The following is a 25,802-nucleotide window of genomic DNA, read 5'->3' on the forward strand; positions in this document are numbered from 1 at the left end:
TGAAGACTTGCATGCCTCTCGGCTCACTGACCTTCCTGCATCGGGCTTCATACGTGGGTGGCACTCGGAAATACCCGGTTTTTTCCTCAGCTTGTCCCAGAGAAATTTGTATTTTAACATAAAAATGATGCAAGGCCTTTATTGCTAATAATCAGCATTCGGCTCTGAAATTAGGGATGGTTAAATGGGGAGGCTGCATACTCCAGAAGGGTCTCCTGCATGGCAGGGGAGACAGCTGGATGGGAGAAGTGCCCCAACCCCCCCCAAGTCCAGCCCTACTCAGAGCGTGGCTCAGGACACACTTTCCTCAAGTGTTACCTGTTCTTGCAATTTTGGGACCCTCACAAAGAGCCCACTTTATCTGTGAAATGACAAAGGCTTCAGGAGGTTAAGGGACTTGTTCAAGTTGGCGAAGTCCATCTTGAGGGACACTGAGGATGGTGCAGTGGACCTCGTCCAGGCAGAGAGGACCTCCTGGAGAAGGGGTTGCTGGGCTGAGACCCAAAGAGTGAGACCCAAAGAATGAGGAGGAAAAGCATTCCAGGTGGTGCCATGCTTGGGGTGTGGGAAGCCAGTGTGGGTAGAGTGTAATCAGTAAGGGGGAGTGGGAGGGATGTCTGTGGCTCAAACCGAAGGGGAATATATGAGTGTTCTTACGAATGGGTGGAGAAAAATCCACAGGGAAATAAGGTGAAATGCTGAAGGCAGATGGTGTATGGGTGAGGCTATAATTGAATTTTATTTTCTTCTTTATGTTTCCATTACTTCCAAATTATTTACTATGAATACATATTACTTATAAGTAAATGGGAAGGAGAAAAATTATAAATAACCTAAATATCTGTCTTTTAAAGATCTGGAAGGAAATGCATCAAGTTCATGACCCAGATGATGTTTAATTCTCCCTGTGGAATTCGATCAGTAATTATGATGATGACGAATTACTGGAATCATTTAGTAATGAAGCCAGCTGTTTTGTAAGCCAGAGGCTGCTCTGAGGACCTGTGTCATGCATAAATTTTCAGGCACGCTGGGAGGGAGGCAAGTTGGGGTGTGGAATATTGAGCCTTCCAGGTACAGGAACTGAACCTGATACTTGAACACAGAGTCACCTCGTCTTCTCCCACCCAGAGAAGCCACCCCAGCCCCAGGCTGAGCTCCAAGGGAAATGCGGGAGGTGGGGCTGGCCAGGAAGACTCCCGAATTTGTTGCGCCTCCAGCCGCCAGGGGGCGCCGCTGGCTAATATCCAGCGCCTAGTTGCCTGGCCTTGAGCAGGCAACAGGACCCCTCTTGCCTCAGTGTCCCCCTCCATGAAATGGACATGGATACTAGTTTAGGGTAATAGGGTTTATTTAACCCCAGAGAAACATTAAATGCCCAAAGTTTCTAAGATATTTCAGGGTGATCACAGACATTACCCCTCAACCAATGTTTACCCAAATGCTAGGATTAAGCCATAGAGGGAAATCTGGCCCTAGAGGGAGTCTGGGACACCCTCAGAATCAGGAGGGGTATTGTGTGTGTAGGGGGGAACTGTGTGCTTTTGTTGCTGTTCTATAAGAGGAAGAGTGTGAAGGGGTACCAGCAGGGCATCCTGGGTCCAGAGAGAACAGGTGGACCTAGAAACACTACTGAAGACAGAAATTACAACTACTTAAAGCAGTAACTGACATACAAGTAGCAACAGGCTACATCAGTCTTCAGAGATGTCCCCCACAGAACCCTCTCTTTGCTGCCCGCTTACCACACCCCTCCTGAGCTCCAGAACCAGAGTTGGGACTGGACAAAGCTTTGGTGCCACACATTTCCCCATTCAAGGTCCTGTTCTCCTGCAGGGAGCTTCCCAGAAGATGAAAGGGAGGTGCCAGTGGAAGTCCTCTCCTTGGTGCTAACTCCTCACGCCCTTGCTCACGGCTACCCCAGAGGCACATAGCAGGCATAGGCCTGGCACATAATAGGTGCCCAATAAATATCTGATAAAGAGTGAAAGAATAAGTGATGGCTGTGGCTGAAGAGTGACTGCTGGAGAAGTTGAGCCTGACCCAGCCCCAACTTCAGAGCTGACTCTGGAGGACAGCTCTCTCAACAGAGCAGGAGATCAGAGTGGACTCAAGCCGGATGCCTATGATTTGACCCTGAAACTTGCCTATAACTAAAAGCTCTGAACGTGTGAAAAGGCAAGGCATGGGTCACTTGGGACCTCTTCCTGGAAAGTCCACCCACGCATAGGGACCACTAGGTGCCACACGACTCAGCTGCCACATTGCCCTGATGGTCCACACAGGGCTTGCCCATGGTCCTCTGGTTGTCTAGGCACAAGGCCTCAGGGTCTGTGCTGGCCTCAGGGGACAGGAGCTCAGTGTCAGGTGACTCTGAGGCTTCCTGAGCCAACATGCTCTCTCCCTCCTCTTCCTCCTCCTCCTCCTCCTCTTCTGCCTCCTCCAGAGTCAGCTCAAACTGGAATCTATCATGGCCACCCTGCTCAGGGATGGCAGTGTCCAGGGGGCTGCGGGGGATCTTGCTCTGGTACCACTCGCGGTTGTCCTCCATTGTGTCCAGCAGGTCCTGTGCATCTGGATGTACCAGGTCAGCCCACGTCTCCCACAGTGGGTGGGCGATGTAGTCAATAAAACCCACCTGTGGGGTGACACAGGGTTGTGGGGGCAGAGGCAGAGTGCTGTGAGTCACCATGGGACCTAGACCCAGTCCAGCCTCCAGGCCTTTGCCTAGGTTGTTCTCTCTCCCTGGAATGTCATTTGCCAACTCCTACTCGTTCTCCAAAACCCTCTTCAAACAACCTCTCCTTTAGGAAGCCCCCCTTGCTCCTCAGGGCTGCCCTAACCCCTAAGTCTTTCCATCCACCCCAGCCCTGACCCCTCAGACTAAGAGCCCCTCCATGTCCCCTAAGCCTATGCCACTCAGAATAGTCCAATCCCATGAGTGCAGATCCCTGCAGCCCAGAGAGAATGTACCCCAGCCTGACCCCATGCAGCCCGGGGCAGACCATGGCCTTAGGCCACACTCCCTCATTGACCAGCCTGGGGTCAAGCCAGAACTCATGGGGTGGGCTCAGCCACTCCTTTCCCTCCCCCATGCCACGTGCCCACCAGCTTGACCCAGTTGCCCTCCGACCTGGGACTTCTCCACTGAGGCCGTATGCTTGTCGCACATGGGGCTGATGTCCAGGCCTGCCTCTCGCTCACGGTCGCCCTGCTGGAAGAACTCAGCCATGATGCGGTCCGTCCACTGGCAGTACAGGGGCAGCGGCTTAGTGGGGTTGCTGAGGTCAGCGCAGTGCACCAGGTTCTGCAAGACCTGGGGAGATCGAGGCGTGGGAGGGCTTGGGCCAGGCCACCCGCAGGCCCAGTTAATCCCCACCGCCATGGACACACCCCTCTTACAGGTGGGGAAACTGGAGCCTGGGAGGAAAAGGAGTGGCTAAGGCACAGTCACGTGAGTCTTGGTACCTCTGTTTTTTCAAGTTTGGGGCACAGTCGACACTTATAAATGCAAGCTAAATGAGAGGCATGGAAACCAAAGCCCCGGGATCTGCCCAGCCACACACCTGGATGCGGTCAGAGTAGTTGTCCAGCAGCAGGACTCCCAGGCTTGTCACCTTCTTGGTCTCCACCATAGTCTTGAGGTCAGCCAGGAGGTTCATGTGCTTGGACATGTCGGTGGCCAGCACCTGGGGGCGGGTGAAGGGGGAATGACGGGTAAGAACATTGCACCCACCCCACCCCTTACTCCCAGACATCATACCCACTCAGACGCTCAGCCCTCTGAGCTTCCGTGTCCTTGTCTATAAGACGGGGGGGGGGGGGGGGGGGGCGGGGGGGGGGGTAACGGTATCGGCTGCACACGCAGCTCACAAGAGGAGATGAATCAATGGTCCTGTCTCTGAGCCATTGGGCTCATGGGGTGCATCCCACATGTTAGAGATTAAATATGGGGCCCTGGCAGGTGTGGCTCAGTGGACTGAGTGCCAGCCTGTGAACCAAAGAGTTGCTGGTTCGATTCCCAGTCAGGGCACATGCTTGGGTTGCAGGCTGGGTCCCCAGTGAGGGGCGCACGAGAGGCAACCACACATTGATGTTTCCCTCTCATTCTCCTTCCCTTCTCCTCTCTCTAAAAATAAATAAAATCTTTTTTTTAAAAAAAGATTAAATATGGGGGTTGAGGTGAGAAGTACCTGAGGTCAGCAGTGAGGCCCAGCCCAGGACATGGCCTGTGCAAAGGCCCTGGGGCTGGATGAGCTGAGGAACATAGAGGAAGCAGTTATGGCCAGAGCAAGTGCAGTTGGCAGGAGCAGAGAGGGCCTCAGGGAGGACTGGGGGGTTTATCCAGAGGGCCATGGGAGCCACAGGTTAACTTGAAGCTGGAGGTGACCTGACTTGATGCTCCCCAAATCTCCCTGTGACCACTGTGTGCCTGGGAGGGCTGTTTTCAGCAATTTTGAAAGAAGTTCAGCCCCAAACAGAGCTGTTTAAAAATCAGCTTCGCTGGACCCATGTGGCCCCAGACCAGGAATAACCCGCACCTCGTCTGTGGGTTCTCTGAGAATCAGACAAAAGTCTCTAAACTTCTTTCCAAACCTCCAGTCCGCCCCCAAATGATGCCCACCACCCACAGCCCCCACTCTGTCTCACCAAAGTTTTAGTTTCTTGTCACTGGCAGCCTTGGTTTCCTCTGAGCCCTCCCCACATGCAAATCCTTCTGCTGGGAACGCTCCTCCCAGCCCACCCTCCTCACCCGGCCCCAGCTTCAGTGTTCCTTCCCGGGGAAGTCCTCCCTGACCTTCAGCACCCCCCATCACAGCTCTGCTCAGGGGTCCCCATCATAGTTCCCACCCACGTGTCCATCTCCCCACAAACCAGGATCTCCAAAAGGCCAGAACTGCCTTGATCATTGTACAATGCAAGCATACAATAGGTGCTCAATAAATGCTTGTAAAATGTATGAATGAGGCATAAGAGCCCAGAACTTACTGGTGTTTCCAAACCTAGAAAATATCAAATGGCAAACTAAAGGCTCAGAAAAAGTTGCACCGGAAACCTCAAAAGCTCAGTTTCCACATCACTTGTGTGTGAACCACAGCCAGGACCGAGGGCCTGGTCACCCCATCCCATCCATTTAATAGACCAGGAGGCTCAGGCTTAGAGCAGAGACAGGCCCATGTTCAAGTGAACCCCCACCCTGGCAAGATCACCAGCCCTGTCCGTTGCTGTAGCCTCACCATGTCGATGACCATTCTGCGCAGACTCAGCCACTGCCTGGTGCTGAGGTTCTGGAAGATGTTGCAGTTCTCTGCCTGCAGCAGCTTGAAGCCCACGGCCAGGTGGTGGTTCTCCAGCACAGAGGTGTCATTGTACATAAGCGCCAGCTCCGAGTCTGTGGGGAAAGCAGAGAGCCTCAAGATCTGCCAACCAACCCGCTTCACCAAAAGGCAGGTCTGGCGAACTCTTGGCAAACTCCTACTCATGCATTGAAGCTTCAACTCTAATGCCCTCTCTTCCAGGAAGCCTTCTACGACCCTGTCTCCCCCTCTGGCCATGCTCTGACTCCACAGGGTTGGGGGCATCTGTGTTCTTTCCTGCCTCCTCGAGACTGGAGTCTCCATACGGACTCGGCGTGGCGGGAGACAGTGTGTACTAAGTGCTGGTTGAATGAACACCTGAGTCTTTGTATAGTTAGACTCTGGGATCCTCCAGTGAGAGAGCTCTACGCTCATCCTCAGTTCTTCTGGGATGTACACAAGAGGTGCCCAATAACTGCTTATCGACTGAGTTTTTCAGATACCTTAAAGGACCCCTTTAAAATCTCAGTGGGCCCAGATCAGCTGTGCCACATTTGTTATTCTCCCATTTATTGAGTGTCTACTAAGTACCCGAACCCGCTCTGAGTACTAAAGAGAGGAGCCATTTCACAAACAGGGACAGTAGGTTCAAAGCAGGGATGGGACCACCAGAGACCGCATGATTGACAGGTGGGAGCAGGACCCCTGACTCACTGGTGTTAATGAGAAACTGGTTGGAGACTCCAGGGTGGTCCACATCATGGATGGCGCTTGCAAAGATGGCAGCCAGGACTTCCAGGTCTGTGAACACGGCCTGAGCAGGCACGGGCATAAGAGGTGAGGGGCGGGCTCTCTGTACCCTGCACCCGCCCAGCCTGCTCATAGGGCCGTACCTCAAGTGCAGGCGTGGCCAGCATCACATGCGAGGACTGGGCCACATCAGCGGCATGCAGGCTGTTGTGGTAGGCCACATCAGCATGGTAGTGACCCTCCAGCGTCAGCAGGTAGGTGACAAGCGTGTCCACTGGGATCTGGAAGGTCTTGAGCAGGTCCCGTTTCTGGTTCATCACAGGCCCCCAGTTAGGACTTCAGCCTCCGGGCAACAGAACGCTCTGTTCCTACACTCTGTTTTCTCCTTCTGGACTTCTCTGCATCTCTCAAATGCTCCATCTTCCAGGATGCCCTCAATTTTGAACTCACTTGGTCTCTGTCCTTCCTCTCTGGTCTATCCCTGACCCCACAGCAGTTCCCTCCAGATTGGGTCTCTTCAGGCCTGGGCCCAGGGCTGAGGCTTGTTGACAATTAGCAATGAACTACTCAGCCTAGTGAACTCCTATTCGTCCATCAATGGCCTGCTCAAATATCCCACTTTGGGGTATTGGGGAGGAGTGTGTCCCCTGAGGTCTTGAAGTAGAAAGAGGTGAAAGAAACCCAGGGGTATTGGAAGCCAAGGGCATGGGCGGTACCTGAAAGATGCTGAATATGATGGCTGTGAGGGGCCGGTTCCCACTTAGCTCTGCCACCTTGAACACATCAAGTCCCCACTTATTGGTGTCCTCCAGTTCCTAAAGTGTGAAGAATGGGAGCTTGACCCCAGCCCGACTTCCCCAAACTCTAGCCCTACGACACCCTCCCCCAGGCCCCAGATCTTACATTTAGCCCCTACTTGCCCAGTATACAAATAGGCAAACCGAGGCCCAAGATAAGGCATCTGAACAGAGTCGGGACTCTAGCCTGGGTCTCAGCGTTCTGGTTGGGAACCCACCTTGGCCAGTTGCTCCTCCTGGTCAGTCTGGACCCCCAAGCGTGGGATGGTGGCTGTGGAGAAGCTGGCATTGTCGGGCAGCTCATGCAGGCCACTGATCTGGGACATCGGCCTTGGGGGCTCCGTGAGGGTCCCCCTGGGTAACTCCACCTCAGTCTGCTGGTCTGGAGGGAGAGCAGGGTGGGACTCAGAGACAGAAGCCAATTCACCTGCTAGGGGTGTTCTGCCTAGCCTCAGGTCCCAGACTTTGCTAAGCCTCAGGATTAACCTATTTCCTTTTTACCTGGATCAAAGTGAGCTCAGAGCAAAGTCCCCATATGGCCTGGAGCTACCCCTGTTTACATGGCTGCCTCAGTAACCCCTTATGATGGACATGGCCCCTGAGAATCTGGGGCTCAGTGTTTTTCCCCAAACAGCCCAATGTCCTTTCTATCTCCCAAGCTGGAGACCCAGCTGTCTGGTTTCCTCCATCTCCTTCTTGGGAAACTTCTACTCATGCTTCAGATCCATAGCTTTAATGTCCCTCTCCTCCTGGAACTTCCTCCTGTTCCTCCTTCTGGCCCGGTCTTCACCCATGTGGCTGGGGGTGTCCATGGCTGGCTCTGCCTTCCACAGACTGAAGTCTGTAACGGAAGTCTTTCTTTTCTTCCTTCTTTCTACCTCTGCATGTTGCTCAGGCAGGGACGACCCCCACAGCTCACCCAGGAAGGTCTGGGAGATGTACTCTGACACCTGGGTCCCAGAGCGGCTGGTTTCGGACAAGTGAGTCAACTCCCGATTCAGCATCCGCTTGAACTGCAGGGGAAGGTGAGGACAGTGATGAGGGGCACTGTGGGCAGGGCAAGCAACCTCAGCTCTCCAGGGCACCTCACCTTGTTGGAGGCCATCTCCCCCACCGAGTGCCGGGTCTGCAGGGTCTCCAGCTGGTCCAGACACCAGTCCAGCTCATCCAATGTCTCCATAGCCAGCTTCTGCCCGGTGTCCTCTGGGGGCTGAGCTGTCAGGGGCCTGCGCCACCCCAACTCGAGGACCCCGCACCCGTTATGCCTCCATCTCTACATCTGGACCCTAGAGCCCTTCCCAGTGGGGCCACTCAGGACCCCAGGATTTGGGTTGCACGTATGTCCCCAAGTGGCTGTATGACGATGGGCAGGCATCTGTCCCTCTCTGAGCCTCAGCCTCCCCGTCTGTAATATGGGTGTGGTAGACTCCATCCCTGAGGGTGTTTTGGGGTTAACATGAGCATGGCCTAAAGACTCATGGACTGGGGAGGGCACCAAGGAGAAAAAATTGACAGCAGTCCCACAGTGGGAGGAAGGGGTAGGAGCAGGCACCTTACCTGTCAGTGGAGGGGGCTGACTGCCAGATGGGGGGTTCCCGACGGATGCCTGCCTGCAGGACAGGCTGCTCAGGGGTGGCTTGCCTCACCCATGTGACCCCGCCCCCACCCAACCCACCTATCTGCTGGACCCTGGCCCTCCTCCCAGCCCTGCCCTGTCATCCTCTCTGCCAGGCCCAGCTCCACCCCACCCCCCACTCCATGTACTTGGCTGCCCTGAGGCCTTGCAGGTGGGCTAGCGCTGCAACATTTCTCCGAACTGTCTGAAGACTGGCCAGGACCTGTTGGGAGGGGGACAGTCCGCATCGGAAATGGAGGGGTCGACTCAGCCTGCTTGGTTCCTGCAGGGAGGGGGGAGGAGTGGACACTCACCTGGGCAAAGGGTGTCACAATCATGTCTTCTCCATGTCTGTGGGGAGATGGGGCATCAGAAAGGGCGGTTAGGGAGATCTCCTGCGTGTTCCCATCTTCCAGCTTTTGCACGCAGTGTGCCCTCAGGTAAGCATGTGTTCCCTTCCGCTCCTCCTTCCCATGCCCTATTGGTGCCCAGGCTCCCCTCACCCGAATCTTCCTTGAAACTCACCACAGCCTCTCCGACCATTCACTCGCTTTATCCCCGTCTCACAAGTGGGGAAACTGAGTCCCAGGGGCAGCAAGGGTCTTAGAGGCAAGATGATACTATTTTATTTCCCTTTTTATTATGGCTATCAGGAAGTTCGAATCAATGTGTTTTCTCAGTTGCTACTAATTGTCCTTAATGTTTCTGGATTTCCACTCAACCCCAACCTAAAGTCAAGCACAGATCACTAGATATCATTCTGGGCAAGCTCAACTGAATAAGTGGCTGCTTGGCAAACTCCTACTTAAACTTCAAAGCCCCACTCAAATGGCCACTTGAAAGAGGGGTACTGAATGGAGGAATAAAAGAAGGAGGAAGAGAGGAGGAGGTGTCACCCCATCAGCCTCAGACTCACAGGTCGCTGGCCACAGAGGAGTTCCGGGACATGGCCTTAGGCGAGAGTTCATAGTCGCTGTCAGACCGGTACAGGAAGGACTCTCGCCTTTGGCTGTGTTGGGCGGAGGTCTGGACGCCCTGACCAAGGCCAGGCCCAACCTGGGGATCCAGGGCACTTCTCCCACATGAGAGAGCATTTTCCAGGTCAAAGCTGGAAGCAGAGAAGGCATGGTCAGAGTGAACCTGTCCTTTCACGTCCTCACTGGACCCGAACGGTGGGCCATGGAGGAGTAGCCTACAGTTTGTCCACCTGCCTCACAGTCACCCCTATTCAGGGGCCCAGCACCCCACATGCCTTGGTCTCCACGTCTGTACCCAGAGCCTTCCCACTGGAGCCAATCTGGACTCCAGGACGTGAGTTTCAGATCTGTTCCCAAATGTCTGTGTGATCATGAGTAGGTCTCACCTTTCTCTGGACATAACCACCCTGTCTCTAATATTGGCAGGTAGAGTCTTCCCTGAGGGCGCTTCTAGGGAGTTACAGCGGTGACTGAGCGTCCTTATTACTAAGGAGGAAACTGAGGGCCGGGTCACGTGGTAAATTCCCGGGGACTGGAAAAGACCTTCTAGGCCCTCCCCCCTGGAGGGTCTTGGGTCCAGCCTAGATCCCTCCATTTCCGGGGTACCCCAGAGCCGGGAGAGGCGCCGCCCCCAGTCAGCTTTGGCCACACCCTGGCTCACTCGTCCTCCCCCTCCCCACCCCGGACAGCCTCAAACTACTTGGCCCAGCCCCTGTCTCGTCGACCCCGCCCCCAGGTCCTCCACTCCCCTGCTTCATTTTCGCCCCCGTGCTCTGCCTGTTCTGTTCCACCTTCGGGCTTCTGCACGGGCTGTGCCCTCTTCCTGGAGCATCGGCCTCCCCATAACACCTCCTGCTCGAGCGATCTCCAATTCCTCCCTCCCAGTTCTCTCAGCCCTGTACTTCCTTCCTGCCACGCTCTGGGTAACGGGGAATTTGTGCTCATCCCTTCAGTAAGAGGGGGCGTGGGTCAGAACAGAGGTTCTAGAGGGGGAGTTAGCAACCGGGGAGAGGGGCTGCCTGTGGGTCGCAGGCTTTGAGAGCGGGCTGGCAGGAGACAGGGAAACACCGCCCACGACTCGGGGCTTCTGGCCAAGGGCCAGTGTCCACCTGATCCCCTGCCAAGTCACACATCCGGAATTCGGCAGGATTCTGTCCGTTTCAGCTGGCTTCGGGCCGCATCGGTCAAGCAGGGCCAGGTTGGACTAAGTTCTACGGGGCCTGATCCCGCTGAGGTCGGTCAAGGGAGTTCTTTTTGACTTGGCTACGTCCGAGCGCACTCGGGCAGGTTCGGACGCTTTCGGGCCATTCGGCTACATTCGGCCCTACTCGGGTAAATTCGGGCGGGCTTGGCCTTGTCCAGCCTCTCCGAGGGTTCGGCTTCAGCCGCGCGGAGAGAAGCCGCTACCGCGTGTGTGTTCGAGCTCCTGCCTCGCGACGTCACGGAGATGGCTGGGGCTTCTTAACCCTAACCTGCTTAGCAAAGGGAGCGAGGGCGGGCGGAGAGACGCTCTTAGGGGGACTGGCGGCTGATAAACTAACCTGCCCTCCAAGGGGGAGGCCTAGGGGTGGCGAACCCTCCCCTCCTCACATCTCCACAAAGGTTCTGGGAAAGCGCACCCACGGAAAACTAGGAAAACTGAAGCTAGGAGAGGTCAACAGGGTGCTGGGTTCGAATGCAATGAATGAGCCGGCGCGCAGGGTTAAGGGCTGGTCGCAGCTGGGGAAGCTGTTTTCTTTCCGCTCTAAATTTAGCTGGGAGCGGCGGGGTCGGGGTGTGGTTCCATGACGCGGGCGCCTGGGGCTAGGTCGCCCTGACTGTGGGAACCCTGCGCGTGTCCTTAGCTAGACAGGTAAACTGAGGCACGGGGCTTCGGAGGGACCCGCCATGCTCCAGCCTCACCTTCTGGAACCCGACGGCGCCAGGGACGACACTCCAGAACACCTTAGCAGGCATCTGGTGTGTGTGCCCTGGGGGCGCTCACCCGAACCTGGGACCTCCTTTCGGGTCGTAATGACGCCATCAGGGACCATGGCCATGGCTGCATTCACCCCTGCAAGTTGTCACTGGTCATGTGACTTTGGAGAAGGGACCTCCAGTCTCTGAGCCGCCAGGTGCCAAATTTTCAAGGGAGTGTGAATGCAGCACAAATCGGGCACAAGGTGCCAGACACAGTCGCGCCCACAGGCCACATTTCCGACCCTAGCCTCGCCCCCACACCCTATGAATTCACAGTCGTGTCCGGAAGGGCCAGGATTCGAACCCACAGAGGTCACCACCAGGCCTTGGAGGATGCCACCGAGCTGCGCTGCGTGGATCCACTCAGCCTAAGGCGCGCAACTCCTCTCTTGCTACGGATGCCCTGCCTCGAAGAGCCCCATAAAATTAGATCTTCCTCCGGGGACACCGAGGGTTTCGTGTGAAGCCCCCAGATCATCTCATCGCCGGCACCGGGAGGGATGAAGGGGAGCCGACGGAGGGGAGGAGTGACCCTCTTTTCTCCCCTCACCCCTGAGACACTCAGGCCACTTGCGCAGGCGGGAGGGTTAGGAGGAGACGTGAGCCTAAGTGCATCCTGCTCTGGGCCGCACAGCTGGAAAGGGACAGCCGGCTGGTTCCCCAACCCCCGCCAGCCGCATCCCCCGCTTGCGTCCAGGCAGCGGGTGGAGGGACACGGAGATAGGACAGGGGGAGACAGATACCGAGAATGGGCGGGAGGGGCAGGGCGTGCATGCCCTGACCCCTAATCCTGCCCCAGCTGTCCCTAACTGTGTCCTTCCCACCTCCAGCCTGGCCGTTCCGGTGACCCCTCCAGCCCTCCTCTCGCCTCACCACAGAGGATGGGCCACGGTGAAGCGCCGCTGCAGGCGGATGCTCTGGTTCACCAGGAGCTTCCTGAAGAGCCCTGGGGAGCCGCGTGGGGAGTCCCGGGGAGAGCCAGGCCCAGAAGCCGGGGCAGGCGCTGGGGCACCCTGCATCTCCGCGACAGCTTGGGAGCAGGACGGATCCCGGGCGGTGGAACCTTTTCTGGACAGCTGCGGGGGCGGGGCCGGCGGGGAGGGGGCAGAAGGAGCACTGCCCCGCCTCACCACAGGACCGTTGGTGAGGCCTCTACCGGGACAAACGAGGAAACCGAGGCATGGAGCTGGGTGCCACTCTCTGCTCTCCCTCTTTGGGGGTGGCCCCGTGGGGCCCAGAACCCAGGTCTTGTGCCGTATTCCTCTGCCAGCATGTCTCACATTAGGGCAGCTCTCTGGGCTGAGCTGGCTGAAAAGCGTGAGATGCAGAAGTTAGAAAGGGAAGCGCCCTCCGTTATGGGCAGAGCACCCGAGGCACGAGTTTGCCAAAGGGCTGCCCCAATCCCACACAGTGCCTCAAGTCGCACTCTGCCCATTTTCCAGGTGGAGAAGCTCAAGCCTGGAACTACCAAGGGGCTGCCCAAAATCAACAAACCCTTACTCCTTTGCCAGGTGAGGAAACTGAGGCCTAGAGAGAAGTGGTAACAGACATAAAGTTTCCTGACAGGGCAGAAGGGCTCAAAACCAGCTCCTCCTCTCCCAGTCCTCCCCCACAAGTCCCCACATGACCCCCACCTGCTCTGACATACCCCAGGCCCTGTCTCTAGATCCTTTCCGCTCTCTTGCTGTCTCCACCGGACACACATCTGCACTCCATTCCAGCCAGATCTTCTGTTCTGTGAAACATCAACTGCCTCCCCCGTCCCCCAACCCCCGCTCCAGGAAGGACCTGGGGGGCCTGGAAAGGGAGCCGTCACCTTCAGTGTCTGGGGGAGTTCAGGGGCCTATACCAGGTGTTCTACCCTCAGAATACTGGGGTTGGTGGCCCTGCCCTGGACGTCAAGACAGGAAACCAAGTCTAGGAGCAGGTCACACTCGGTGGGACTCTGAGTGCCGGCACTGCAGACAAAGGCCACTGAGGTCCAGGGAGGCTGGGCCTCTCAGCTGAGGCCCCCCCCAGAAACTCTGAGCCAAGTTGTGCCCCTGCTGTGGGATGACACTCCCCCCGTGCCTGGGCCTTGCCCCTGGGGAGACGGTGCCAGTTGTGGGGCACCCATATCTCCAGCACACCTAGGAAAATGTAAGACACAGCTTGGGGCTGTCAGGGCTTCAGTGGGGGAGCCTGGGGCACCACAGTGAGGAGACCCCGGCCTTCTGACTGTTCTATGGTCTGCACTGTGCAGATGAGAAAAATGGAGGTTTGGAGAGGGTCATGCGGGGGCCTGGAGGACAAGAAGTCTCAAGGGTCTGGCTGGGAACCTCCTCCTGCCCCAAGGCCCTCCGACCAGACACCTGGTGCGAACCAGACTTGCTGTCCCCAAGACAAAAATACCATCTGTAGCTACTGTGGCTGCACCTAATTATAGCCGGTCCCCAGGGGATAGAGGCTGCCAGGGTTGTCCTGGTGGAGACATTGGGGCCAGGGTCCCTCTGAGGAGGCTTGGCACCACCCCAGCCCCATGGGAGGGGCTGGTAATCGTCTTATGTTCCCAAGGAGAAACTGAGGCACGGAAAGATTCAGTCCCTCCCCTAAAGTCACAGACATGAAATGGAAGGTTAAGACTAAACACATCAATACAAACAGCACTTCCTACTTGCCTGGCTTTGAGCCAAGGGCTATGCACGTAAAAGTCACTTCATTTTCAGAGCAACTGGCGAAAGTGAGGAATATTATGCTCATTTGGGGGATGGAGAAACTGAGGCACAAAGAGGTGTTCAGTTGCCCGGGGTCACGCAGCCACAGCAGGCTACCCAGCCTGTGCCTTCTCTCACTCCGTGCTTAGCTGGCCCCATCCCCTCTGAAGTTTCAGGGGCTCCTCTGACATTACTGTTTTATCAATGGTTTAATATTAATGTTTCATAATGTATTTAACCTTAAAGATTTTATTAACAGTTTTTACAGCAATATGTTATTAATAACTTTTTGGTTGGAGAAACTGGGCCACAAAACTGAGACTCAGCATTGGAATCTGGCCTGTCTGACCCTGAGTGGCCCCAAACCACGCAGGGTAAGGGGCGGAGGCTGAGGGATGGGTAGACCCAAGGACCCCCATCCTCAGGGACTTTGTCCCTGTGTGCTGCATGATCTGAGGAGGTTCCCAGCAGTCTCTGTTGCCCTTAGCACATCCCTGTCTCCATTGCTATTTGAGCATCCCTGCCCTGGGTAGGCACTTTTCTCTTCTGCCACCAGGCGGCCCCAAGGAGATGGGATGTGGGACCTGCGGAGGAGAATTGACTTCCCCAAGTCCCCATGGAGTCTAGACAGAGAGAGCAGAGTGGGAACTGTGTCCGTGTGTAGACGTTCACATGAGTTTGATCACACTGTCCTCTGCTCCAGACCCTCTGGTGGCTCCTCATTGCCCTCTCCTCTGAATCCACACCTCTCTGGAGGCCCTGTGATGCCTGACCCCTGCTGGCTTCTCCTCGTCCTTCCTCTTGGCTCACTCTGCTCCAGCCCTCCCCTTGCTGTTCCCTGAACAAGCCAGGCTCATTCTCCCCACATGCCCTTGCCTGAACATTTCCCCCTGCTTACTCTTCATCTTTCAGGTCACAGCTGGAGCATCACCCCCTCCAGAAAGTCCTCCCTGACCAGCTGGGTAAATATTCTCAAAGCAGCCTCCTCTAACAGGTACAATTTCACGTTTACTGTCATGATTTCACGTTTACTGTCATGATTGTTTAATTTGTTTCTGCCTTGCCCACCAACCCCTCAAAGGTAGGACCAAATCTGCCTTGCTCCCAGCTCTTCCTTCAGGGCCCAGCACTCAGTAGGTTCTCAATAAATGCTTGGGAAATGAATAGGGAACCTCCCTTCCCACTGTTCAGCCACACTGACCTGTACTCAGCTCCTCGTATACCTGATCCTCTTGAGTCTGAGTCTGTACACAGTCTGTTCCATCTAACTGGCATACCCTTCCCTGAACTCCCTCTGGCTGATTTTCTTCACCCTTCAGGTTAAGCTTAGATGCCACCTCTTCCAAGCAGTCCTTCTTAACACCCTAACCCCCAAAGCTGGGGCAGAAGCCTTCTCTCTCCAGCTGGTATGAATCTATCTCCACCATCAGCCTGTGAGCACCTGCTTGCCCATATCTGTGCCCCTAGTACAGAGCCTGGCACATAGTAGATAGTGATAAATGTTTGCTGAGCAACATGCCAGGACCCTCCCAGACCCGAGGTGATCCACCTGGGGCAGTGGGGGTGGGGTGGGGAGAGCCACAGCAGGGGACCAGGCCTCCACACAGAAAGTTCGCAAAATGCAGAAAGTACAGATGTGTGTGTCTATTTCACTGATACTCTCTGCTTGCTGGGGAGCACCCAGCAGATTGGCCTTGAACCTAAGGGCTGAGTCCCTCTCTCCACATCAGCACATATATGCATGGACAGGATGTGCAAGTGCACACTTGCGGGGACACACTCCTTCCAGAACCTTCCAGAACCCATGGGCTCTCCTCCTAGACGTGCCCAAACTCAGTCTCTGTTTGTTCTTTCTTGAGGATGGAAAATCATGAGTCACTGGGAGGCGGGGCAGGAGGAGCTGAGCGCGGGAGGGAGATGGGGCAGGGGGCCGGCTGGGCCACCTGGGAACAACTCCAGCCCTTCTGGGCCACAGAGCCCAGCTGCTTCAGGCGCCTCCCGGGGCTGCTAGAGGGCCAGGCTGGGGAGGGGGCGGGGGGTTAGGCCAGGCTTGTTGATCAAGAAGCCAGGAGCCCCAGGAGGTCTGTGGACCAAGGTGGAGGAAAATAAAATCTAGAGAGAAAAATTACCCCCAAGGTCACCAGCCTGACCTCAAGTCCAGGACTCTAGATCGGTCCTGCTCTGGCTTCCCCGCCGCCCAAGGAGGGCCTGGGGCTTCTGGACCCTGCTCCTGGACCCTCCACCCTGGCCCAGCAGCTGGAGACCCCCACCTCTGGCCCCCTCAGGATCCCTGTTTCACCTGCTGTTTCTCTCCATCTCTCTCAGGGTCCCACTCTTTCATATGAAACAGGAGGAGCAGCCCTTCCCCACTTCAGCCCCCCTTCTCCACCCCATCTTTTCTTAACGGAAGAAACGTCCTGTCCTCAGGCTCCCCAAGAGGCTTCCCCTCCTCCTTCCCGGACCAGGGGCGGGGCGCGGGGGGAGGGGGTTGATGGCAGGACGGGCCACAGAGGAAGCTCCTCCCCCCAGGGCTGAGGACAGCCCATCCTGGCCCTCTCAGAGGCTCGCGGTGGCCACAACCCCACAAACACCCGAGGACACTCCAGGGTCTGGAGGACCTCAACTAGGTTAGAGCAAGGACAGTCACGCTGGTCCACACACCCACAAAGACCACAAGGGGGAACACACACAGGCAGACACACAACTGGTGTACATACACCCAAGCACATCCGGTCACCCAGAGAGACGCAGCTGGCTGTGGACATTCACGCAGCAGGTCGGAGTACACACCAGGTCACAAGCGCTCAGACTCACGCACACACTTAGATGCAACGGCACCTGGCACACCGGCCACGCACACCCATAACAATCACGACACCACCACCTCCAGCCTCACCCCACATAAAAATAGCTTTTTCCGCTAAAGCACTGGCCTCAGACAAACACTAGAGACGTCCGCCCCTGAAGAAGCAAAGCCCCCCCCCCACTACCACCCGACCCCTTGCACCCCTCCCCACGCCTCGGGAGGGCCCTGCCCCCGCCCACCTACCGCCTGTGGAAGGAGGTGGGCCAGGAACGCTGTGACTTCCCGAGCCCCGGCCGCGGGCCCTGGTCCAGCTCGCTGTGGCCCGCGGACTTGTCCGGGTCCGAGTGGAATCGCTGCTGGATACGGATGGGGCGCCGCGGCTGCCGCCACAGGTGCTTCGGGTATCTGGCTAAGCCTTGGCGGCTGAGAGCGCGGTTCTGCTCGCTGGGTGCCTCCGCCCCTTCTTGTACCCCGGGGGTCTCCATGCGCCAGAGGAGGGAAGCAGGGAGAGGAGGGTGCGGGAGCTCTCCCTGAACGAGGAGTGTCAGTGTCTGCGCCCCGGTCCGGCCAGGGCCGGGGGTGGGGTGGGGTGGGGTGGGGTGGGGGGCGGTGACAGAGAGGAGCTGTCCGAGCCAGCGGCGGCGAGCCAGTGAAGGTAGAAAAACTGGGGCTCAAGGTGGGGCTGACACCGAGGAGCTGTCCGTGCCTAGTGGTGCTGAGGGATAGCGGGGGTGGGGGAGTGGAAAACTTGAAAGTGGGAGTTGGAGACAGGTGCTGGGGAGACCCCCAGCGCCGAGGATGGTCTGTCGTTTCCGCTAGTGCTGAACGAAGAAAGTCAAGACATGGGTTTGGAGTGGAGAAGACAGAAATTGTCCTCCCGGTTGCTGCCGAATGGAGAGCAGAGAGACAGAGGCTGGGGAGACCCCCAGCGCCCAGGCACTGTCCCTTCTTTTGGTGTTGAAAGGGAAGAAGGTAATAGATTCGGGGCGGATGAGACAGCGAGTTGCTGTCCTCGACCTGTTGGTGCTGAAGTCAGGGCAGGGAGACAGGGGTTCCCGAGCACCTCCAGACTAGGGCGCCGACCTCTCTGTAGGTGCTGAAGGCTGAGCAGCGGCGGGTCCTCAGCCCTCCCCAGTGACGAGAGCAAGCAGGAGTCTGGAAGCAGAGTGAAGGACTCTGGTGTTCAGACGCGGGCACAAATGGCTGTCCCTCCACCAAGCTCAGGAAGGTAGGCTTAGCAGTTCGGCCCCAAGTAGGGTGTCTTTGGAGTCCTAAAACCTCCCACCCACAGAGGGCAGGGATCCTGGAAGGACAGAGAAACGTGCAGATCTCGGGTGGGCACACAGAAGCTGCCTCTGGTCAGGGGTGCCAACAGTGAGAATGGGTAGAGAAGGGCACCTTTTACAGCCACACTAACGCCCAGACCCTCGGCAGAAATGGCAGGGTCTCCTTTGCCCTGTGACACACCGCCGGCGCCACCTCACAGGCTGCCCCTCCCTTCCCCAGTTCTAGGAACTCAAAGCGCAGTCCACCAGGCATTCCAGTCTCAGGGGTTCTTTCCTGGGAAGCGGAGAAGGGAGGGTGAGGATATTTTCAATCGTGGTTAACAGAAGTCGGTGTAGACAAGAGCAGGGCTGGGCAGTGTAGGCTCTGGTCTGGGGTAGGGAGACTTGGTGCAGAACGTGTGAGAACAGGAGAGCCCTGATTTCTTCATAGGACCCAGAGGACATTGTACAGGTATTTCCCATGAAGACTGTACCCTCTACCCCAGTTGTGTCCCCAGGTTGGAGAAGTGGAAAATGTTTGGGCCAGAGAGTCAGACAGGCGGAGCTCAAGCCTCAGTACTGCCATGTCTTGCTGGGTGGGTGGTGAAAAGCAAATGACCCCTCTCTGTCCTTTACTTTCATGGCTCAGTCTCTGGCCTCCTCCTCAGTCCCCTGGCCCCCAAAACTGACGGCGAGGGACAACTTGGCCCACCTGTGGGGGACATGTGTTCTGCTGCTGGCCAGCTGTCATTTCCCCTCTCCAAACCTGTTTTCTATTCTGGGAAGTAGAGTTAATGATGGTGTCCCCACATCTTGGCATCATTGCAAGGATCAAAATGTTGTCACATGCAGAGGGTCAAAGACCAGGAGCTGTTCACACCAATCGCCCCTCTCTCTTACCCTCTGCTGGTGTCCACCAAGGTCTGGTGTGACCACTTCCTAACCCGAATCTGCATACTTCTCTCCAGCCCATGGCTCTCACCCTACTTCAGGCACTACCATCTCCTTCCCAAAATTGCCTCCATGCTGGGCTCCTGCTGTTTCCACCCCTGCCCCTGACAGTGCTCCCCACAGCAGCCAGAGGGAATTTTCAAAAATGCCAACCGTATCAATCCACTCTATTGAAAACCCACCCACATCTCCTCATTACAACCCATGAGGTCTTTCTTGTGTGGTCCAGCCCCTGCTCCCCTCCCCCCGGCTCCCGTCCCACCCTCCAGCCACACTGATCTGCATTCAATTCCTCATGTACCTGATCCTCTTGGGTCTGAAGCTCTGCACAATCTGTCCCTCCTGATTGGTATACCCTTCCCTGCGCTCCTCCTGGCTGACTTCTCTTCATCCTTTAAGCCACCACTTCATCCTTAAATGATAGTTCTTCAAAGCATCCTTTCTCACCCTCTACACCCCAATGCTGGGTCAGAAGCCTCCTCTGGGCTCCATGGCACCCTCACTTCTCCCGTTGGTATTAGTCTGTCTCCACCATCAGCCTGTGAGCATCTGCTTGCCCATGGCTGTGTCTCAAGTGCAGGGCCTGGCACATAGTAGCTGCTTAATAAATGCTTTATGAACAAGTTTTTAAAAACTCCAGCTAGATGAGGCATTCTCCTCTCCTGGGATTGGCTCCCACAGTCCCCATCTGCCTCCTCACCTGCCTGAAGCTGAACCACGGCTTTGCTCTGTCCCTCGAGCCCCAATGGTGAACACCACAGAGGCGCTGGGCTCAGTTTCTCCAGAGGGCCCAAGGCGGCTCGACAGCGGGGGCAGCAACGGGGTCCCTGAGAAACGTCTCCAGATGACACCACTGCCAAGGGGACTCGCGGGTCCTGAGCCAGAATCCACAGACTCTCGGACATGCTAGGGAGACAGTGACAAGACATGAGTGAGTTTCTGGGCATGGGACCTTCCTGGTACCCTGGGGACCATGGGGCTCTGAGATTCCTTCACCCAGACACCTGGACTGGCCCAGAGAACTGTATCTCAGTCCTACTATCCCCCTGAGTTAATTTACTTCTGAGCCTCAGTTTCCTCATCTAAGAAATGGGGAGATGGACCTCAACCTTGCAAAATGCAAATATTGCCTGGCCCACAGTAGGCATTACAGCCACATTTATTTTTAATAAATTAATACAAAATATATTCATTATCATTATTTATTACATTATATAACACATACTGCTATTCGTTAGGCTAATAGGCACTTTACTGGTATTTCATCGATTATATTATTTATTAAAATGTAAAAATAAAACATGCACCTTGACTGGTGTGGCTCAGCTGGTTGGGCATCATCCCACAAATGGTAAAGTCACTGGTTGATTCCCAGTCAGGGCACATGCCTGGGTTGCAGGCCAGGTCCCTGGCTTGTGTGTGTGTGAGAAGCAACCATCAATGTTTCTCTCCCTCTATTTCTCCCTGCCTTCCCCTCTCTCTAAAAATAAATAAATAAAATCTTTTAAAATATTTTTTAAAAATAAATACATAAAGCATGCAGGAAGTAAACAAGTGAATAACAACAACAGTGCCAACAGCTAACCTGTCTTGCACACTCATTTCACAAAGATGCTGTTCTAAGGGTCCCCTGGGGGTCAGCTCGTGAGTGTACAATGAAACCAGCTTATACCATTATCTTTATATTGCAATTAAAGACACTAAGTCTCAGAGCATCAGTAACTCGCCCAAGGTTGCAGTTGGTAGATCCTTGGCTGGTGTGGCTCAGTGGGTTGAGCACCAGCCTGCAAACTGAAGGTCGCTGGTTTGATTCCCGGTCAGAGCACCGGGTTGCGGACCAGGTCCACAGTTGGGCATGTGAGAGAAGTAACCAATCCACATTTCCCTCTTTCTCTCTCCCTCCCCCCCCCTCTGAAAAATAAATGAAATCTTTTTAATAAAATGGTGGAGGTAGAATTACAGATTCTGAGCCTCAGTTCATTTCTTGAAGGAAGGACTGAAAAGGAGAAATTAAATGAGATGTTGTTTGCAAGCACGCCCTTGAGTAAACACTTGAGACATTTGAAAACCAAACAGAATCAGGTTGAATTGAGTCGGGCGTGTAAGCTCTCCAACCCAACAGATCGGGAGTGAGTTCAATTCATGATGCGTGGTCTAGGGCCAGCATGCCTCAGTTTCCCCATTGGTGAAGGTGGGGATGAAAAAGGTGCCAATTCCTCTGAGTCGTTGGTGATAAAAGGACAGGGGGAGGCGAGTCACAGGCTCGGAACTGTCCGCGGTGCTGACCCCCGGGAGTGGCACCGAAACTGGAACCCAGAGAAAGGGCAGTGTACTGGGGGTGGAAGAAGTAAATGGGGATGCAGGAGAAGTGGAGCTCGAAAGGGTGGCCTTTTCCTGCTCTGCCCCTGAGCCTCGCCAATGCGTCTGTCTCCACCATCTGACTACACATTCAGATTTGAAAACTGAGGTCCAGACCACAAGGCTGATACAAGCCCGCGCCAGGGCCAGCGGAGCGGGGAAGAAACTGAGAGGTGTGCACATCAGTTCACACCTCGGAGCCCCTGGTGGGTGCAGGAGAACTGCACTGCTCGTTGTCATCTCGTACTTCCATGTCACAGAGGAGGGTGCTGATGTTCAGGGAGAAATGACTGTCTGAGGGGCACACAGCAGAGGGCTGCTTAGCTCCCCGCCCCCACCTCATTGTACAGATTCGATCTTTCTAGGACCCAGGATTGCTGGCCATTCCTCCCCATTTGAGCACATCCCCACCCTCTCCCACAGGCACCTGAATTCTGATGCAGAAATCTAAGTAACCAATATTTGGCCTCCCCCAGGAAGGAAGGGAGGGTCCCAGCGGCTGGGAGGGTGTTCTCGGAAAGCAGAGGGTGGGGTGTGCGTGGGCCGCAGGCCTCTCCCATGTCAGGAAACCCACTGATGTCAGTTTCCCCATTTTCTGCTTGTGGAAACTGAGCCCCAGATGGGAAAAACGCTTGCCCACATCCACGTTCATTTATTTACTCAACAGATATGAAAAACAGTTCCCATAGTGCTGGAAAAAAGTGAGGCCATGGAAGGACCTACGGAGTGATGAAGGTATGCTATCACTCAGGTGTAGTTAGGGGCCTTTCTGAGGAGGTCACTGAGCTGTGACTTCAAAGAGGAGAAGGAGCTGCCCAGGAGAGAGCTTGGGAGACAGCACCCTGGGCAGGAGGAACAGCACATGCAAAGGCCCTGAGGTGGGAATACGCTGGCAGGCTTGAGGAACAGAAGAAGGTGGGAGTGGAGCCAGGAGTTGATGCAGGGCTCCAGGGGTGGGGTGAGGAATTGGGAATTAATTCCGGGAGTGGATTGAGAGCTTTTGAGGGATATGATTTACTTTATGCTTTTAAGAAGCCTCTTGTGCCTGCCTCAGGGAGCAGGGGCTTTGGGGGGCAGGGCTGAGGCTGGGCAGGAAATGGTGGGACATGGACCAGTGTGGGGCCTGTGAGTGAATTTGGGATGTTTTGGAGGTTGAGAGATGGAGCATGGCTGTAGGATGTTCAAGGGTATTCAAGGGCTACTAGTGTTAATAATGGGTTACTAGTCACTTGCCAGTTAACTAGTAGTCTGGATAGTTACCTGGATAGGGAATATTTGGGGAGAAACACCAATATCTGGGCCAATTCAGATTTGGTGTGAGTCTCATGTGACTTCCCCCCAAGGAGAACAGTGGAGGAAGTCAGATGTTTGGGGGGGTGGCCGGTTTGGGGGTGAAGCAGACAAGACAGACCCTGAGGGGAAGAGTCGACAGCACCTGCAATGGGTTTGATGAGGAGGTGCTCCTTGCAACTTCCAGGATCCAGCCTGCTGCCCTCCCTCCTTTGAAGCAGGGGGAGGCGGGGATGGGGTATCTCAGAGCTGCAGGCTGAGAAGGGGAGGAGGAGCCTCCTGGCCTCGCAGCTGCAGCTTTCATCAGTCTGCCACTCCAGACTAATTGCTTTCCTGGTTGAGAGGCTGGAGTGAGGACCAAAGGCCCGGGAGGGGGAGTAGGTGGGGTGGGGGGGAGCCTGGGTGGGGAAGGGCTTGGAAAGACGCTGAGAAGCTGCCTTTTGATTCATCCATCCTGGAGACCCTGATATGTTCTGCCTCTAAAACGAGCCCTACACCTGCCCCTTGCCTCCTCCAGTGGCTCCCAGCGACCCTGGAACAAAATCCACACCCCTCACGGCTGTCCCTGAGGTCCCTCATGTGCTGGTTCCTGCCCTCCCATCCCCCCTTGTTTTCCTCCATCTCCTCTCATTCCATGTGCCCCAGCCTCACCAACGCCTTGTTGTGCCTGACCCTTACACCTGCCTCAGGGCCTTTGCAGGAGCTGTGCCCTCTGCAGAGAATACCCTTCCCCCAGCTCTCCCCAAGGCTGGCTGCTCGTTTTCATCCATTCTTCAGCTCAGTCACCACCTCCTCAGAGCTCCTCCAGCCCGATCTGCACAGCCTCACTTACATTCACCCACCCCACACCTTATTTTTTACCTTAATTCAACACCTCCCTCCCCAGCACTGGGCCAGGCACACAGCAGGTGCTCCACGTGCAGAGGCAGTGACTGACGCTGGAAGCTGAATGTCTGGAGGAGTGCCAAGAGGTCCCCACTTTACAGAGGAGGAAGGTGTGACTCAGAGATGGGGCGTGGGTAAATGTGTTAATGTGTGCAGGACTTTGCCTTCCGGCTCATCCTGACCTCTCTCAAGCCACACAATTTTAGCCCTTTTTTTCTACACAAGAAAATAGTCCTGGAGAGGTTACCAGCCACTCAGGTGTCAGTGGCCAGCCTGAGATTCAAATCCACCTCCTGCTGGGTGAGCTCACGACCGAAACCCTGCTCACTAGCGTCTTTTTAAAAAATCCTCCCCCGAGGCTATGTTTATTGATTTGAGAGAGAGGGAGGGAAGGTGGAAAGAGACAGACATCGATGTGAGAGAGAAACATTGATCAGTTTCCTCCCATACGCGCTCCAAGCTCCAAATGGGAGCTGAGCCCACAACCTTTCGGTGCAGGGGCCAACCCAGCTGACCAGGGCTCACTACCGTCCTCCTCTAACACTGCTTTAGCTTCCAAGGTGGGCCATTAGCCCTTCCGCAAAGGCGTGCTCTCCTTTCCTTGGAAAACCAATCATCTTGCTTCTGGACCCAAAGGGTCCCTGCTTTTCCTGCCCTGCTGGTCCCTTGCTCCCAAAAGCAGTGGCTGCAGTCCTGGGCTGGACACCGGAATTGAGTTTCAGGCTTCTAGTGCCTTCTCTGGGCCTTGGTTTCCCAACCTGTAAGTGGGTCTCCAGACAGTTCTGGGTGTTTCCAAGTAGGGGGGCACTGGCACCCCTCCCCCATGACCTCCATAAGGCCCACCCCTCCCCCATGACCCCCATAAGGCCACCCCCCACACTCACCTCACTCAGCAGGAAGGAGAGCGCTGTTCTGCTGCGCCTCATGCTGCAGGCTTCCAAGAACCTGGGGAGATGGATGTGAACCCCCAGAACCCAGGAGTCCAGCCGCGCCCTCACAGACGGGGAGATCACTCCCACACGCTGCACCTTCCCCTGGAGCCCACAGATGCTCAGCTGAGGCCTGGTCCCAGCACAGGGGCCAATGTGGGACACCCCGCGAACCTCTCTGCAGGGGCCTGCATCCAGAAACAGGGGCTGGGTGCCTGCGCACTCCCCAAGCCCCCTCTTCACTTCCTGCTGGGTCCCTCGGGAAGAAGTCCCCTGGCTCTGGGTCCCATGCAGGAGACGTTTAGTTCCCAGACCAGCTCTGAAGGTTTGGAGACCCTAGCCCACCACCCGAGAACGCCCCAGACTCACACAAGCTCTGCGTGGCCCAGGCAGGCTTGGCACTCACTGCCGCTGCTGAGTCCTGTGACTGACCAGGGAGCAGGGCGCGGGAGGACTGGATGTGCCCAAGAGGGCGGTCCAGGGTTCCCCCCAGCAGATCCCCTTAACTGTCTGAGCGCCAGGCCCGCAGTGGACACACCTCCACACCACCCTTAGGGCTGAGCCAGGAGGTAGTGGGCTGCGTGACCCGGAGGACAGGAGAATGTCACAAAGATGGTTGTAAGAGAGAGAGTGGCCAGGAGGGTGACCAAGTGTGTGGCGGGGGAGGGGACAGGGTAGATGGGTGTTAAGTTTCATTGTCCCGTGTTTGCTTACAAGAAAAGGAGGGAAATGGAAACAGAGCCAGAGAGAGAAAAACGGAGAGACAGACATTGACAGAGAGATGGAGAGAGGGGGCCAGAAAGGCACAGAGAGACAGAGACAGAGAGTAAGAGCCAGAGGAAGGGAGAGGAAAGAGGCAGACGTGGGCAGAGAGAGCGAGAGAGAGGAGAGAGCAGAGAGGGGAACAGAGAGACAGAGAGAGAGGCGCAGCTCTGATGTAAGAACAGGAGGGTTTTACCAGCTTGAGGTCAGGACACTGTGCTCCACAGCAAGCTCTCAAGGGTGTGGGGGCAGCCCTGGGGACCCTGGCCACACTGTGCTGCCCTAGGCAGATCTATGACCCCCTCTGGCCAGTAACCGATCCACAACAGTGGGGGCTGGAGCTGCAGCTGAAACCTGGGCCCCCAGGAAAGATGATGAGGGGCCTGGCCCTCGGAAGGGAGTTCCTCTGGTGCTCCAGCCTCCTGAGCAGCCTTGAGTTAATGTTTCACCAGCACTGCCACCTGCTGC

At 55.9% G+C, this 25,802-nt stretch overlaps 1 protein-coding gene across 3 annotated transcripts; it reads right to left on the reverse strand.

Moving 5' to 3' along the window:
- Positions 1-616: 616 nt before the first annotated feature.
- PDE4C (phosphodiesterase 4C) lies at positions 617-25,048 on the reverse strand. Of its 3 annotated transcripts, XM_045195886.2 has the most exons (17): positions 24,942-25,048; positions 24,528-24,588; positions 19,811-20,016; positions 9,376-9,567; positions 8,774-8,810; positions 8,609-8,682; positions 8,402-8,454; positions 7,935-8,047; positions 7,764-7,857; positions 7,063-7,226; positions 6,764-6,862; positions 6,191-6,355; positions 6,012-6,111; positions 5,238-5,392; positions 3,567-3,689; positions 3,134-3,316; positions 617-2,638 (listed from the first exon to the last, which is right to left on the reverse strand). In XM_045195886.2, the coding sequence occupies exons 2-17, from the start codon at positions 24,567-24,569 to the stop codon at positions 2,237-2,239; spliced, it is 2,202 nt and encodes a 733-aa protein (XP_045051821.2). In that variant the 5' UTR covers positions 24,570-24,588; positions 24,942-25,048; the 3' UTR covers positions 617-2,236. The 3 variants fall into 3 exon arrangements, with proteins under 3 accessions (XP_045051821.2, XP_045051822.2, XP_024416553.2); XM_045195887.2 differs by lacking the exons at positions 19,811-20,016; positions 24,528-24,588; positions 24,942-25,048 and adding an exon at positions 17,138-17,379; XM_024560785.3 differs by lacking the exons at positions 19,811-20,016; positions 24,528-24,588; positions 24,942-25,048 and adding an exon at positions 12,269-12,414.
- Between the last annotated feature and the right edge of the window lie 754 nt (positions 25,049-25,802).

Source organism: Desmodus rotundus, unplaced genomic scaffold (genome assembly GCF_022682495.2).
Source record: "Desmodus rotundus isolate HL8 unplaced genomic scaffold, HLdesRot8A.1 manual_scaffold_315, whole genome shotgun sequence".
NCBI classification, from domain to species: domain Eukaryota; kingdom Metazoa; phylum Chordata; class Mammalia; order Chiroptera; family Phyllostomidae; genus Desmodus; species Desmodus rotundus.

Bases quoted from the DNA above. Each gene is read 5' to 3' on its own strand.
- PDE4C (XM_045195886.2), bottom strand. From the start codon at position 24,569: ATGAGGCGCAGCAGAACAGCGCTCTCCTTCCTGCTGAGTGAG. The intron at 6,863-7,062 runs GTGGGTTCCCAA...TTCACACTTTAG, and splicing joins AGGAGGAGCAACTGGCCAAG to GAACTGGAGGACACCAATAA. The intron at 3,317-3,566 runs GTGTGTGGCTGG...CGATCTCCCCAG, and splicing joins ACTACTCTGACCGCATCCAG to GTCTTGCAGAACCTGGTGCA.